General features: G+C 42.2%; 2 protein-coding genes across 2 annotated transcripts in view; one reads left to right on the top strand and one right to left on the bottom strand.

Moving 5' to 3' along the window:
* Znf483 (zinc finger protein 483) overlaps positions 1 to 17,500 on the top strand; it is a 51,614-nt gene that overhangs the window by 13,764 nt on the left and 20,350 nt on the right. The gene's annotated exons all lie outside the window — the stretch shown is intronic.
* The window catches only part of LOC121136757, a 16,502-nt gene continuing 2,226 nt past the window's right edge, over positions 3,225 to 17,500 (bottom strand). The window contains exons 2-4 of the mRNA XM_040737878.1: positions 7,492 to 7,602; positions 7,268 to 7,330; positions 3,225 to 3,382 (exon numbers count right to left, since the gene is read on the bottom strand). Coding sequence (XP_040593812.1) covers positions 7,274 to 7,330; positions 7,492 to 7,602 — 168 coding nt within the window. The 3' untranslated portion in view covers positions 3,225 to 3,382; positions 7,268 to 7,273. The remainder of the gene's footprint in view (positions 3,383 to 7,267; positions 7,331 to 7,491; positions 7,603 to 17,500) is intronic.

Here is a 17,500-nt window from a genome sequence, read left to right as displayed (position 1 = left end):
TGGTAAATTGTCATTTGGAAATATTATTTTTTTTATTTTTACTTTTCATGCCTGATCAAATGGAAGATATCTGTTAGTCCTTATAAATTCAAGAGGTCTCCCCTGTTCAAATCTAATCTTTATGACTTTCTGTGGTATCCATAACAATTTTTCTCCTGTGGAAAAAAAGCAAAATCTCATCCCCAACATAACACATATCCTAGTTTCCATTCTGAGCGCAACACATATTTAAAGTGTACAGACTGATTTAATTCAGCAATTTCTTTCTAATACCCACTGTTTCTCTGCAGTCATTGTTTCTTTTTCATTAGCATTTACAAAACTTAAAAGTGAATAAACACTGTGTACTCTATTGTGGGGGTCTTTATTACCCCTTTCTGTTTATTAAGTATATCTTTTAAAATGCAAACAGATCTTCCTATAATGTCTTGTCCTGTAGGATTGTGTGGCATGCCTAGGTATACATTATGTTGTAATATGCGAAAAAAATCTGTTTCATTTTACCAGAGACATATGCTGGAGCATTGTCAGTCTTAATTTGTACAGACATTACTAATATAGGCATAACTTCTAATAAATGTGTGATTACAGAATCAGCCTTTTCAGAACTTAAAGCAATTGCCCACTGAAATCCTGAATTTGTATCTATGGTATGGTTATAGATTTAAAAAAATCTTTCTTCAAACATTTGGTATTAACAAGTGTTTCTTAGGAAATTCTGAGGCTTCCAGCACATCTTATAACAATACCTAATCAATTTCATCATTAACTTGTGCTAGAGGGCCTGATCTGGTATGTGTTATATACAAGGGATAATTTCTATTTCTGATTATTTGTTTTAATTAAGTAAATAACCAAGTTAATTCTGAATTGTCTGGAATAAGTTCAGTGGTTTCAATATGCAAAACAATTCCTGTTTTATTTTATATTGAGAGTAACTATATTATGAGTTTCTGGAAAAAAATCTAACAATGCCATGAGAATACCTTATAATTCTGAGTTTTTAACTGAATCATAAGGGCTTGAGCCAAATTTACTTATTTTTCCCAGCTTATAATATCCCTTCCCTGATTTATTTGCATCAGTGTAGAATGTAGGGGCTCCAGAAGCCAATTAGGTCTTTTTATCAACTGATGTCTCTTGCTTTGGGGATATTTGTTGCTAATCTGTCCCCCCAAATTACTTCAAGCTCTCTGCCAATGTCCATTTTCTGCCCATAATGAGGCCATTTCAGCATTAGTAAAAGGTACCACAATTTCTGTTGGGTCTAGTCCTGCTACTTGAGGAAGTCACATTTTTCCTTTCAGAATCAATCCAGAAAACTTTTCTACATAGGTCCCTAATTTTTTCCTCTGTATGTGAGCTAAAAATATCCATTCTCAGCCATTATCTTCTCTCTGCACAAGAATCCCTGTGGGAGCATGCACAAAGGGTGAAATAACCGGAATACAGCCAAGCTCTGGATCTAAGTGACCCACATGTGCATCCCATAACTTTTTTCTACCAAAGCTAATTCTCCCTCACCCTTAGTTGATAATTTTCTTGGAGGATTTAAGTCCTTACTACCTAGTAAGGTCTGGAATAAATTACTTAGCTCTTGAGTAGTTAATCCAATTGTGGGCTTATCTCCCAGGAATTTTTGAAAATCATTAAGAGCTTCACATGGGGAGGATGAGTAATGTATGAAATCTCCTCCAATCTAAATCTCTATAGGATTCCATTTAGCTTCCTGATAACATTGGGGGTGCCTATCATTTCCTGGTCATTGTTGTATAGTAACTGGATAAACTAAGGTTGATTTTTTCTAATAGCATTGGGCCGTCTCCCTTCATGTCCACCATGTGGTGGCATGGTAGGCTCCTTTCTAAGTTCCTATGTCGGTGTCTGAGTACTTTTCTTAGTTTCATTAATTAGTGTTTCTAAGGCTAGTATCTTACTGGCCAACTTTTCATATATGGCACGGTTATTAGGCCAGTTTTTATATTTGGCACAGGAAACCACCGTGGCTGTTAAGGATGAGACAGAATTACCGGACTGATAACAATTTGCAGTCAGCACGATGTCAACCCCAGCTGAGTCATTTATGCGTTTGCCTCCATTTGCACACCATTCGCGTTGTGATACTTCCTGTCCTTAACACGGGAAGGATTTTTCTTTTTAATATTAATTAGCTCTCTCCTTTAAGGACTTCCCAGGGGTCTCACCGAATCTACTGACTTCCCGGCTTCGTCCACTGCGTTGGTGGCGGAAGTGCACGGGAACAGAGTTGTCCCAAATGCACGTGTGGAGAAGCGGGGTGGGGGTGGGGAGATCGCAGAAGCCACCGTGACTTGGATCACCAGCTGCTGTTCCTATCTAAATTTATATCATCGTTTTACCACTTGAGACTCAGGAGTCAGAGGCTGGGGTGAAAAACTGCCAGCTCAGAGAGGCTGAGGAGCTGACCTTCCTGCTTCACCAGCATCTCAGAAATGTTGTGTCACTCCACACCATAAGGGGACCAGCAGACTAAGTCCCTGTGCGTGTTTCCCATTCGTCTTCCTGACAGCCTTTTTGCTCTCTATGGCTGCTTCCTGTCAACCAGTTGCTGCCTCTGCCTCTTGACCTCAGGTTTTTATTTAGTTAATGCAATCTCAGGGTTCACAGTGTAATCAAATATCTGCAACACTAACTAGGCTGTTTATTTGTTTGAGGTGATTGTGAAAGGGATTGTTTTCTCAATTTCTTTCTCAGTGTGTTCAGGAAAAGTACTACTTTTTGTGCAATGGTTTTATTTCTGCTGCTTTGCAGTGTTCATCAAACCTAACAGGTTTCTCATAAAACCTTTAGGGTCTTTTATTAATGTGGCCATATCATCTGCAAAAAGCTAACTTTCATTATTTGCTATTGTATCCTTTTTTTATTTTATTTTTTTCTTGTGCTTTATGGCTCTGGCTAAGAGTGTAAGTCCGATACTGATAAGAATGGACAGAGAGGATACTAAGTAATATTAAAAAGAAAAATATTCTGTCTTAGTTAGGGTTTTATTGCTGTGAGGAGACACTGTGACCACAGCAACTCTTTTTTTTAAATAATTTATTCAGCTTTATTTTATGTGTATTGGTGTGAAGGTGTCAGATCCCTGGAACTGAAGTTACAGACAGCTGCGAGCTGCCACATGGGTGCTGGGAATTGAACCTGGGTCCTTTGGAAGAGCAGCCAGTGCTCTTACCCACTGAGCCATCTCTCCAGCCCCACAGCAACTCTTATAAAGATAATATAATGCAAAATGCATTTAGTCCAACTTCAAAAGTTCCCATAGTCCTTCACAGTCTCAACAAAGTTTCAAAGTCCAAAATCCAAAGTCTCTCCTGAGATTCATGCAATCTCTTATCTGTCATCACTGTAAAAATAAAAATAAGAAAACAGATCACAGACTTTCAACATATAATGGCTCAGGATATACATTAACATTTCAAAATGCAGAGAAGGGAGCATAGCAAGAAAACCCTGAACCAAAGCAAGCCTGAAACCAAGCTGGGTGAACTCCAAACTCTAAGTCTCTGTGTCAGGTGTCGAAACACTCTTCTGATCTCCTATCCCATTCAGCTTTTTGAGTGAACACACTTCTTTCTCTTGGACTAGTTAGCAGCTCTCCTTGGCTCTGGCACCTCTAACATCTTGGGGTCTCCAAGGCAATCCAGGCTTCAACTTCACAGCTTCCCACAATGGCCACTCTAGGCCTCCATTCAGAGACAGCCCTGACACATGCCTGGCCTCAGCAGCTTTCCTTAGGGGCAAATTCCATAACTCCTTTCTTCTGTCTCTAACTCCAGAACCACATGGCTGAAGCTGTCAAGTTCGGCTGCTTACGGGGGCTGGAACACGGCCCCTTTGTTCAATTATATCTTCCCCCATTTTCTGCCCTTCACTGCCTAAGCTTGGCTGTCCTGAAACTGGACCAGGCTGACCTCTAACTCAGAGAGCTGCCAGCCTCTACCTTCCCAGTGCAGGGGTTAAAGGCATGCACTACCACAACTCTAAACTTTTCACAAGTTGGAAACTTAGCTGGTTAGGATCTTGCCCTGAGGTCCCCATTCCCTTCATTCCATTTCCTAATCTGTTTACCTCCTTGAACACAGAATTTATCTCCATTCCAGTCTGGTGCTCTTTTTCTCCTTAAATAATTTCCTTGCTCAGCTTGCTCCTTTTTATTACATGTCTTCATTATAATTAACACCAGTAACCACAAAACATAGTCTATGCTAGGCTGTTTTGAGATTTCCTATGTCAACAGAATTAATCCAAAACTTTTCACTTTAGCTTCAGGCAGACTCTTTGGAAAAGGGCCCAAAAGCCACCACATTCTTCACCAAAACATCACAAGACCAGTCTCCAAACCACATACTAGCATTCTTGATTCCCCACAGTTTGTCAAATCACACTCACCACCACTGTCTTCCATGCTCCTGCTACTATGGCCAATTAAGCAGTGCTTAAACATTCCACTGCTTTCCCAACCCAAAATCTCAAAGCCCAAGTTACTCCAAACAAAAACATTGTCAGACCTATCACATCAACACCCCATGTTCTTGTACCAAGTTCTGTCTTAGTTAGGGTTCTCATTGCTGTGGAGAGACACCATGACTACAGCACCTCTTATAAAGGAAAACGTTTAATTGAGGTGGTGCCTTACGGTTTCAGAGGTTCAGTTTATTATTATCATGGCTGGGAGAATGGGAGCACGCAGGCAGACTTAGTGCTGAAGGAGTAGCGGAGAGTCCTACATTTTGCATGCAACCAGAAATCAACTGACACACTGGTTTCAGCATAGGAAACCTCAAAGTCTGTCCATGCAGTGACACAGTTCCTACAATAAGGCCACACCCACTCCACCATAGCCACACCCCCAATTTGTGCCACTCCCTATGAGATTATGGGGGACAAATACATTCAAACCACTATACACCCTTATGTTGTTCCTGCTTTTCACTTTTTCTTCATTCTATATAATTTTGACTACCGGTTTGCTGTATGAATACATGGACTTCATTATGCTAAAATATGACCTTTCTATTCCTAGATTCCTCAGGGATATTAGACTTCATCAAAGTCATTTATATACAAATGATTATATGATAGGAAATTTATGTCTGTTGATTGCCATATGTAGAACTATTCTTGCATCTCCAGAATGAAACCAAGTCAATCATGATTTTTGGTAGGTTGTTCAATTTGATTTGCAAGAATTTTAGCATCTCATTTCATCAAGAAAATTTCTCTATAGTTTGTCATTGTTGTGTTCTTGTTCGGTTTGAACATCAGAGTATTACTAGAGACCAGGGATTCCAGCCCAGACTACTATACCCAGCAAAGCTTTCAATAACTATAGCTGGAGAAAATAAGATATTCCATGACAAAATCAAATTTAAACAATACACATCCACAAATCCAGCCCTACAGAAAGTACTGGACAGAAAACTCCAATCCAAGGAAGGTACCTACACTCACAAAAACATAGGCAATAGATAATCCCACACTTACCAAAAGCCAAAAAGAGGGGAGGGGACACACACACAATGTCACTAACAACAACAAATCCAAAACAAACAAGAATCAACAATCAGTGGTCATTAATATCCCTTAATATCAATGGTCTTAATTCTCCTATAAAAAGACACAGGCTAACAAAATGGATACAAAGACAGAATCCATCCTTCCACTTCATACAAGAAACACACTTCAATTTCAAAGACAGACATTATCTCAGAGTTGGGAAAAGATTTTCCAATCAAATGGACCTAAGAAACAAGCGGGTGTAGCTATCCTAATATCTAACAAACAACTTCAAAATAAAATTACTCAAAAGAGATGAAGATGGTTATTTCATGTTTATCATAGGAAAAGTTCATCAAGATGAAGTCTAAATTCTGAACATCTATGCTCCCAATATAAAGGCACCCACATTCATTAAAGAAACATCACTAAAACTGAAATCACACATAAAAATCTACATACTTATAGTGGGAGACTTCAACATCCTACTCTCACCACTGGACAGGACTACCAAACTTAACAAAGAAATAAAGGAACTAACAGAAGTTATGACTCAGTTGGGTTTAACAGACATCTATAGAACATTCCATCCAAACACAAAAGAATATTCCTTCTTCTCAGTGCCACATGGAGTCTTCTCTAAAATGACCATATACTCAAGCAACATTGCAAACCTTATCAGATAAAAAAATTGGAATAGCCCCTTATATCTTATCAGATCACCATGGTTTAAAGTTAGAATTCAACAGCAACACATACTGCAGAAAGCCTATAAACTCATGGAAATTGAACAATGCTCAGTTGTATCACTCCTGAGTCAAGGAAGAAATAAAGAAATTAAAGACTTCCTAGTATTCAATGAAAATGAAAGCACAACATACCCAATATGGGACATTTGAAAGCAGTGCTAAGAGAAAAGTTCACAGCACTAAGTGCCCACTTAAAAAAAAAAACTGGAGCATAGTCACGTTGCAGACTTAACAGCACACCTGAAAGCTCTAGAACAAAAAGAAACTCACCCAGGAGTAGTAGATGCCAGGAAATAATCAAATTGGCAGCTGAAACCAATAAAGTAGAAACTAAAAAAACAATACAAAGAATCGATGAGACAAAGTTGGTTCTTTAAAAAAATCAACAAGATAGACAAGACTTTATCCAAACTAACCAAAAGGCAAGAGAGAATGCGCAAATTAACAAAATCAGGAATGGAAAGGGGTACATAACAACAGACACCGAGGAAATCCAGAGAATCATCAGGTCATACTTTGGAAATCAATATAGAGAGAAGAGGAAAGGGACAAAATCTCCTGAGAAAATTGGGAGCACAGAGCAGGAGGGGATGTGTGAGGGGGGTGAGGGAGGTAGGAAAAAGAGGAGGGTAGCAGGGGAGGGAGAGTAAGAGCACTGACTGCTCTTCCAGAGGTCTTGAGTTCAATTCCCGGCAACCACATGGTGGCTCACAACCACCTTGAATGAGATCTGGTGCCCTATGCTGGCATGAAGACAAAAGACTGTATACATAATAAAATCTTTTTTAAAAAATATAGTTGCATTAAAGTCTGTTAGTATTCAGCAATGACTCAACTGGGTCACAGGCTTTCTTTTTCAGGAGATCCTTTGTTATGCCTTCAATCACATTTGCATGTTAATGATGTGGTAGTGTGGTTGATTTGTTTGTATTCTCTAGGTTCAGTTTTATAAGTGTGATGGGTAATATTGATCATTGACTTACCAGATTCTAGAGTGATCCAGGACTGCTCTCGCCACCACTGCCTAGATTAGAAGTGGGTGTGACCTGAAATCACAATGATGGCAATAAGACTATATATTTGCTCTCATGGTATTTATGAGGCAGCGCAAATAGTGATTTCAAGGGCAAGCTTTGGAACCAGAGTGCCTGGGTTTCAAGTCATCCCATCTGCTCACAAAGTGGGCGTCTGTGGGAAAGTTACACACCTTCTCTGGAGCTGGTTTTCCACATTTGTAAAACATAAGCTGTGGCACTGTGTAGAGAACTTTCTGTGGCACAGCGCTTGCTTTCCACAAAGAAGGTCCTGAGTCAGTGCTCTGTTGTTGCAAAAGAAAACATAAAGGTCATGGGGTGTAAAGATCAGTTGGTAAAAGGCTTGTCCAGCAAGCATGAAGACCTGAGTTCAACACACACACACACACACACACACACACACACACACACACACACAAACACCCAAGACCTGGCAGTGCACAGCAGGATCCTAGGACTTAACAAACCAGCAAATATAGACATACCTGTGAGCTCTAGGTTCAATGAAAGACTCTGCCTCAAAAACTGTCATATGAGTTAGACTTGTAAGTCTTTGTACATGTGCTCACACATACATGCAAAACAGAGGGAGAAATGGTCATAATTATACTTATATTGTGGAACTGTCAGAGTTTCTGTATACAATATATGTATTTGTTCCTTTTATCTCCCTGTTTTCATTTATTTTTTTAATGGTATTGGGAACTGAACCCAGGGTCCATGCATGCTAAGCAATGCATCACCAAGCTACAAAGCTGGTTGTGGCTGTTGTTTTTTTTTTTTTAAAGAGAATTTGTGACATGATAAATAAAGGACCCAGAGACTAATTTTGGGGTTCAAGCTTCAAACTGAAGATCAGAGAAACAAAGCAGGCAAGCAAGTAGATCTTACCTCTACCCAGCTGAAGTGGGGAATCCTGTCCCCACGAATCCTCACAGGCAAAAAGCTCCCAGTTCCCATCTCCTCCTCCTTATATTCCTCTCTCAACCCAACCATATCACTCCAGCTCCCTAGTGCTGGGATTAAAGGCATATGATCCCAAATGCCAGGATCACCTTTGTGTGAGCTGTTTTCTTTTTAGGACTGGATTAATTTTGTGTAGTCAGTGTGGCTTTGAACTAACAGAGATCCCGCTATCTCTTCTTAATCCTGGGTCCTGCCTGACCTCTATAGCTTGTGGCTGACTTTGCTTTCTGAATCCTCAGGCAAGCCTTAATGAATTATAAACAATTTATCACCACAAGAATTAAAATCAAATGTCTTTATTGTGCCACTGACCTCTTTCAACTTTACTACCCAAAGGATCTACTCAATGCCACCAAGTCCTTTGTTTTTACCAACTCCTCTCCATGCTCCTTGATGTAAAAATCAGTTTCCCGGGGTGTGAGAAATTCCTGCCCAATCATCCATCCGCCTTTTTTTTTCCTCACAAAATTGTATTCTTGTTATTTCCTTTTCATTTCCCATGTCTTTATGAGTCTGTACTTGATTAAGTCCTTACTGTTACTTTAGATAAAGGATACAGAAATGGAGACAGTAGATGGTTGCGTTGGTCAATTTCCATAAACAAAGCCTTAGATAACCAACTCATATGGAAGAAAGCGTTGGTGCAGCTCACATTTGAGCCAGGTTGACTGCCTAGAGTTTCAAGCCCATCTCAAGGTGGAAGTGTGCGCTGTGAGGAAGCTGCTCACCTAACAGCAGCTGGGAACAGGGTAGGGGCTAGGGGCCCCAATATCCCCTTCAAAGGCATTCCTCGAACCACTTTCTTCCCTAACTATAACCCCTTAAAGATTCTACAGCCTCTGAATGGCATCCTGGCCTGAAGACTACACCTAACTATGACAGCCCTCATCTCCAAGTTTCCATCTTTCCTCATCACACCCTTATAATTTTCACCTCCATACCAAAGTTTTCCAACATGATGAATGTGAGAAGTCCTGTGTGACCCAGATACCGTTTGATCTTGCAGCTTTGTTTGTGTGGGCACGTGCTTTGAGACAGAATCACTATGTAGCCCAGACCGGCCTCAAACATGCAATGCTCGTGCTTCCGACTCTGGCATGTTGTGATCACAAGCATTTGCTACCCCTCTTGGCTCCTTAGGTCAGCACTGTCTTCGTCATTCACTCTGTCCCAACCCTATAGCTGCTTCCTATCAGCTTGCCATTGACTCCAACTCATTGCTTCACTTTCTACCTCTCTGTCCTTAAATTCAGCCAAGGCCCCCAATACTCTCAATAACATCAGACATGGCCATTTCTTTTCTTTCTTTTCCTCTGTCTTTCCTCCCTTCTTGCATTTTTCTCTTTCAGAAAGAATACTCCTGGAACTTTCTGTTCCCCTTGCTTCAGTAGATTAGATTTTTACCATAACTCTGACTTTGTATTATCTTGGCTTACTCTATTTTCCATTGTGGGGAATCGAAGCCAGAGCCTTCTAAATGCTAAACTCTCCACCACTGAGCCACACATCAGCAATAGTAAACATTCTCTATGAAGGGCTGGACTGTGAATGATTTAGGGTCTTTGGACCTCACAGTCTCTCACAACTACTCGCCGTTGCCTTTATATTGTGGGAACCACCACAGACGAGTCCTAGGCACAGGAGCACAGCTGTGTTCTGGGGTTGCTTAATTGACAAAGAGAGGCAATGGAGTTCTATGTTCTGCTGCACAGAAGGGAGCCTGGAGAGGATGATAATGTATGGTACATTTCAGGAAAACAAGAAGAATGAGTTTTGAGTGTTTCTCAGGAAGATATGACAGTTATGTGAGAGGAGATATGCTCACTCCATACAGCACACACATACATCAAAACGTTGCACTGGAACTAGCCAGATGGTTCAGTCAGCAGCTAGCCTTCCTGCCCCAGTTGATCTCTGGTGGAGAAGAGAATCTATGCCCACAAGCTTTCCTCTGAACTCCACATGTATACTGATGGGGAATGGTCTTCTGTGTATATGTTTGTCTTATTGGTTGATGTATAAAGCACTGTTGGCAAGTAGGGAAGCAAGATAGGTGGGACTAGGAGAGGTGGAGGATTCTGGGAAATGGAGACACAGTGAGTTACCATGTAGGACACTAGAGGAGTAAGAGGTTCAGACCCTTTCTCTGGTAAGAGAAGACAACGTGGAAATGCTCAGATTAGCAGTTATGGGCTAATAATTAAGTCAGAGCTAGCAAACAAGAAACCATAGCAAACATCCAACAGCTTCATAATTAATATGGCGTCCTGCGTGTTCATTTGGGACTGGTGTGGCTCTGGTACCAGGCTGGTGGGAAGAATGCTTGTTATAGCATGCCATGGCATCACATGAGTAAATAATGTGATTTCAAAGCAAATAAGTAAATAAGATATCACAATGTGCCCCATAAGTAGGTACACATTTTATGTGTCAGTGAAAAGTTAAAAGTAAGAGCTGTTCCTGTATTGGACTCACAGCACAACTTGCTGTTCTTTTGTCTTAGGGGCTCCGTGTAAAAGGAAGGCTTGGGTGCTGCTGAGGGCTTACTGATTCTGAAATGGCTTTGAGTCACTAAAGTATTCAGGATGGTTGGGGAAAATCATATTTGGAAACATCTCCCTTTCTAAGCATTGCTCTTGTTTTTTGTGTGCTTGTTTGTTTGTTCCCTATTTTCTAGTTGAGACGTTTGCTGCCTTTAACAAGGCAGTTAACAAACTTGTAACAGTTTGCCTTTTCTGCCCTCACACTGTTCAAGGCTTTATCACACAATGTTTCAGCCAGTTTCTGGAAAGCCTTCTAGTCTCCTATGAATTTCTGAAACAATTTCTTTCACTCTCTTCGACACTGCCATCGGTCAGATAATAAAGCTCTGAGATTAATAGTTTAACTTTTATCCTTTCACTCTGCTTTTTCATGTATTTGTCTTGTAGTCTACTCCCTAAGAGATTTACCAACTTCACGTCTTAAACTCTTTCAGTCTTTGAATTCCTGAACTGCCTTTTAATTTCTCTGACTGTTCATTACATTTTCAGCAATGTCCTATAAGTTCTCACAGGCACAATCACCTTTGTGATTACTTGGTTTTATGTATCGCTATTACTGTATTATTACTCTGAAGGTATCACTTCTGGGGGACTATGCCTCTTGGTGTAGATCCACCTAGATCTTCCCTGCCACAGATTTCAGCCTCTCCTCCCAGCCCATCTCCATCCCTTGGTAACACCTGCTGACCCACAGAACCACTCTGTGGTCAGACCCTCTTTGGACTGTCAGCTCCCAAATGACACAGAAATTTCTTATTAATTATAAAACTTTGGCCTCAGCTTAGACTTGTTCCCAAGTAGATATGGTAAGTTAAATTAACCTATTTATGTTAATCTACATTGTATCACATAGATTACCACCTTTCCTCAGTCCCACTCCCTCTGATGGTCTTCCCAGAGTTCCTATCTCCGTCCAAAAGTTGCACCTATCCTCTCCTGCCTAGCTATTGGTTATTCAGCTCTTTATTAAACCAATCAGAAGGCGCCTTAAGCAGGGGAGGAAAAGCAGTGATGTATCTTCACACAGTGTGATCAAATATCCCACATTTCCCGGTTTTTGTCTAAATGAAAAGGGAAGGTTTTAACTCTAACACAGTAAGAACAATTGTCAAGTAAGGATTACATTCACAATGTCCAGTCTATTTGTATTTGGCAACTTTGGAGAAAGTACCCCATTATCTATCCTATCTTGGTGAGTCCCAAGTTTTGTACATAAATCACTTTCTATCATAACTTGTGTTACCAACCTAAAAATATCTTTTAAGACCTTAAGACATTTTCTTAGATAAACAGCTTAAGCTTTTATGTCTCATAACCTTTATAAACTTTACATCTCCTTTTTTAGTTTCTTTTCTGAATTTAGTAACAAGGAAAACTGTAAAACAAGAACTGTCTAGTCTTCAATCCCAGCAGAGACCTGAGAAGAATATAGTATTATCTGAGTAAACCAGAAGTACAGAGCAAGCACCTTCCAAAACTATAGAAATGACAGAACTTGGTCTTGCATCAAAGGGGAGGAGCACCATGGGTTTACTAATTCAACAAGAGAGAAGGACTCTCCAGAGGGCTAAGCCTTCACTCAGGATAGTCCAGTCTGTTAATTGAGCATCAGTTCCCTTCCATTTGCCTTGCGAACCATGGCCCCTGTCATGCCTGTCCAGTGTCCATGTACTCTAGAAGTCTAGGCCCAGTCAGAACCAGAAGTCTTGCTCTGTGCTGGATCAAGCTGATTCTGAAACTTTCCAAGGAATAGATGACCCCATCCTAATCCTAAGTGTGGGGTCTGCATCTCTCCTAGCCAACTGATCCATCCATTCAAAACAAGGTTACATGCACATTTATGGGTCTTCATGAAGAATACAAAATATCCGAGTTTTCCAATTTACATGTGTCCCATAAGGTCAGAGTTGATGGGAAAAATCACTCTAAAGTACTGGGCCCTGAACTTCTACCATGCTAAAAATCACCCTGGCCTAGCAGAAGGATGGGAGCAAACAGACTAGGGACATGAAGGTAATGGAGACCAGGCCTGCTGGAGATGGGGCCTTCCAGAAGTCGGCAGCTGTGGTACTCCTCCTGGGGAGGAGCATAGGTACACATGTCATGTGACTCACAAGGGGCTACCTGACCCATCACCCTGAGATGGGGTAAGCAGTGGGTGTGATCACAGAGCCTATCACAGGGAGAGTGGGAGTATTTGGGAGATCTGGAACAGGGTCATTAAAAAAGGAAAAGGGGAAACAACAAATACTCTGTGCAAGGAACGGTCCTAGTTGGGTACATAAAGTGAAAATCTAACTGAGAAACACACGGGTATAACAAATAGCCGAGTCTCAGCCCATTGGAACAACTAAGCATCACGGGCTGACCCGTTCATCACACTGGGCCCAGGTAAGGCTAATCTACAGCTGTAAACTAACTCATTCATTTGGGCATCTCACTCCCAGGTTCTGTGTGTCAATGGTCTCCTCATACTCCTCACCCTCTGGACCTCTTCTAGTTCTAAATGATGCCAGATTTCACTAGTTGTTCAGATAAGCTACTCAGTTTAAACTGTCTTGATGGGGGATGCCCTTCTGTGTGCTGTGAATATATGTTTCTCTTATTGGTTGATGAGTAAAGCTGTCTCAGCCAATGGACAGGCAGGATTTAGTCAGGTGGGGAAATCCAAACAGGGATAGAGAAAGGTGGTAGGCAGAGTCAGGGACACTCCATGAAGCTCCCGAGGAAGAAGAGGCCCAGGCATCACTGGCAAGCCAAACCCACGTGGAGATAGACAGATTAATAGAAAAGTGGGTTAATAATTAGGAGAGAGCTAGCCAATAAGAAGCCTGAGCCATAGGCTTGAACCTGAGGCTTCACCTTTGCTAAGTGGAATGAGATGTGCGAGGTTTAATTGTTCATACCGGGGAGGACTGCACCCTGAGAAACATTATCAGATCAGGCATGCACATTTGTGTAGCCTCTGATCCACCACGTCACCAAGGGTGCGTATTTGGTCTTATGGTAACGACCCACTCTTTTGGGACCTCAGGCACCCCACAGACAAGCATTAATGCTTCCCGAGGGTGGTATCCACTATTCCGTGTTTAACTTGATGAGCGCTGGGTCTCACCACCTCCATACCACCACGCTGAGGACCAAGTTTGTAGTCAGAGAACCTTTCGGGGTGCGGACCACAACCAAACCATTGCAATGTGTTTTCATCTTTACCGAGGCAGAGCTCAGCTAAAACAAAATCCATGTATCTAATGTTTCTACTTGACAAATGCACGCAGGTAGCCTATAATATTATCACACATCCACGACCATAGCCAAGCTTTAAAAGCCGCCCGTTATACAAGGACCACAGCATTCTTTGTCCCTGCCAACCACACTCTGATTTCTGCCTCTACGTCTGTCTTTTTTTTTTTTTTTTTCTTTTTTTTTTTTTTTTTTTTTTTGGTTTTTCGAGACAGGGTTTCTCTGTATTGTTTTGGAGGCTATCGGTCCAGCCCAGCCTCGAACTCACAGAGATCCGCCTGCCTCTGCCTCCCGAGTGCTGGGATTAAAGGCGTACGCCACCACCGCCCGGCTTACGTCTGTCTTTTTTACAAATGGAATCGTACTGGGTGTACCTTTTTGTGTCTGGCTTCTGTCACCTTATATGCTGCCTTTTGGGGGTGTGGCCGCGTTTGCGCTCATCAGCAGTTTATATTCATTTTTACTGCTGAGTGGTCTCTCCTGTGGACAGGAGAGTTTACCTGCTCACCAGTTCAGGTTTGGGAGTGAAGTATCCTCCAAGGATTCCGTGTGTTAAAGGCTAAATCCCCACTGGGTGGCACTCTTGGGAAGTGTTTGCATCCTAAGGACTCTGGCCTCATCAATGGATTAAGTGGCATTACCGGAAGATAGGGACTAGTTGGCCTAAAGCAACAGACCCAGTTGACCACGGCCTAAAACGTCTGAAACCATGACCACCTCCCTTAAATGTTTTTTGTTCTTGTATTTGTTTTTTTTCCTAGTATTTTGTCAACAGTGATGAAAAGTCAAACATGGAGGCTATTGAGATGGCTTGCCACCAACATGGAGGACCTAAGTTCCTTCACTGAAACTGACATGGTTGAAGGAGAGAGCTGACTCTCTAAGTTGCCCTCTGACCACATGCACCATCAACCAATCAATCATCAATCAATCAATCAATCAATCAATCAATCAGCCAACTTTGAAAAAAGAAAGGCTATCCACCGGTGCTAACTTTGAACTGTCTTCGGCCTTTAGCAGTCATTAGCAGAGCATGCTCAAACACTTCCATGTGATCTTTCTGCAGCCAGATGCTTACATTTCTCCTGAGTAAAGGAGTGAGGCCACTGGGTTGCGTAGTAATGAATAATCCTTTGACTGTTAAGGTTCGATTCCCCTCCCCCTTTGCCCTCTTACCTTCCTCCTTTTTTCCTCTCCCTCATCTAAACTGGGTCCTTCTTCATTCCATACAAATATACTCAAATGTTTGTCCCCGTCATCCTATCGAACTCACCCACAAAATCCCATCCCACTGCCCTTCTGCTCTGTAGTACTGTGGGGCTATTTTATGTATCTTGAGAAAAAAAAAACAATCATCCATGGGACATGATTGGGTGATCTCTAATCTCAAGTGAGCCCTTTAGTGATGTGAGAAAAATCTGTGTGTTTCTAGTTAGCAGTCCCCTTCCCAGCAGCTGTCTCAGACCAGTCTCCTAGCAAGCCCCGTTTCCCACCTCCCTTCTGCTGTGTGAACACAGTGGGGAATCCCGCAGACACCCTCAGTTACCAATCCCCTTGCATGCACTCCCTCCCATCTGTTCCGAGGGAAGACTGAGCATCGCCTCTGGCTGCCCGGGGCCGAGTCACTCCATCTGTCCTCCCTCTGCAATCCTCACTTGTAAGACGGCTGCCTCTTGCCCCGCATCTTCCTCTCCTCTCTCCACTTACCACACTTTACATCTGGCTTGTTTGCTGTCTCTTTCCTCTCTTTACAGAACTTGTCACAGCCCTGCAGGAAAGGTCCCCCATTTCTCCTAGAGAGGGAACCATGCCTCTTGCTGGAATTAAGATCCTTGGGGTGCCAGCCAACAAAGCCAGGGGAGCGAGGCCTTGGTGTCATTGAAGGAGACTCACACCTCCCAAGCTCAGGGGCCCACAGACCAGATACCTATGAACCCTCAGGGTCCTAAGGCAATGCCTAAAAGGCTGCCTAAGCTAGGCCACGTCAAGGCTTCGTCCTGAAACACTCCTCTCATCTACTTTATTTGGACAGTATTTGGGACAAACAGCAGTAGCAACCACTGAAGTTTTGCTTTGTTTTGAGATGAAGTCCCACTGCTTTCCAAGCCGGCTTCCAGCTTGTGATTCGCCTCCCTTAACCTGAGTGCTCAACTACACATGTGTTATCACTGTGCTCAACTAATTTCAATACATTTTAAAACTGCTTTGGGGCTGGGGCTATAGCTCAGTTGGTATTGTGCTCGCTCCAGCATGCACGAAGCTCTGGATTCAAGCACAGCATCCCATAAAGCCAGTGTGCTGGCACACTCCTGTAATCTTAGCACTCAGGGAGTGGAGGCAGGGGGACCAGAAGTTCAAGATCATCATCGTTGGCTATCTAACAAATCATAAGTCAGGATGGGATAAAGAGCAGACTGGAGAGATGGCTCAGTGGTTAAGGGCACTGGTTGTTCTCCAGGAGGATGTGGGTTCAGTTCTTGGCACCTCTATGTCAGCTCACAACCATCTGTAACCCCGGAGATCAGACGCCCTTTTCTGGCCTGCCTTCAAAGGCACCAGGAGGGGCTAGAGAGATGGCCCAAAGGTTAAGAGCACTGGCTGTTCTTCCAGAGGTCCTGAGTTCAATTCCCAGCAACCACATGGTGGCTCACAACCATCTGTAATGAGATCTGGCGTCCTCTTCTGGCCTGCAGGCATACATGCAGGCAGAACACTGTATACATAATAAATAAATCTGTAAAAAAATAAAAAAGAAAGCTCACAAAGGCACCACGAATACATGTGGTGCATAGGCATACATATGGGCAAAATAAAGACAAATCTTTTATTAAAAGGAAAAAAAAGCAAGCAGACAAACAAAACCCACCTGACCTAGATTATTGGCCTAGCCTATCTTGCCTTATTCCTTCTAAAGGAAGAGGTGGGTGTGCTTCCAATTCCCAAAAGGCTTCTACTCATTGCTGATGGGCTGCCAACTTGCTTGCTGTCTAAGTGACCCTGAGCATGCCTCTTCTCTGCACTGTGTCTTCTTTTCTGTAACACAGGTGTGAGGGGCAGACAGGCCCTTGGCTTTTCCGTCTCAGGTTGATCCTAGAGCAACGGTTTTTCCACCTTCCGAATGCTGTGACCCCTTAATACAGTCCCTCATGCTGTGGCGACCCCCAACTATAAAGTTATTTTTGTTGCCATTTCGTAACTGTAATTCTGCTTCTGTTATTAATCATAAGGTAAGTATCTGCTTTCTGATAGTCTTAGGAGACCCCTGTGAAAGGGTTGTCCAACCCCCAGGTTGAGAACCACTATTCTAGAAGGGAATCAGAAAAACTAGCCAAATCTTTACAGACACACTTGCACATGTAAGTACTCCTTTTCCCATCCACATAGTGGATCAGATGTGGAGTTAAGAGCTGTGTAAATAGCAAACTAATGT

The sequence above is a fragment of the Mesocricetus auratus genome, unplaced genomic scaffold (assembly GCF_017639785.1).
Source record: "Mesocricetus auratus isolate SY011 unplaced genomic scaffold, BCM_Maur_2.0 Super-Scaffold_6730, whole genome shotgun sequence".
Lineage (NCBI taxonomy): Eukaryota > Metazoa > Chordata > Mammalia > Rodentia > Cricetidae > Mesocricetus > Mesocricetus auratus.
The sequence above is the reverse complement of the archived record's forward strand: the minus strand, read 5'-3'. Positions and strand labels throughout refer to the sequence as shown.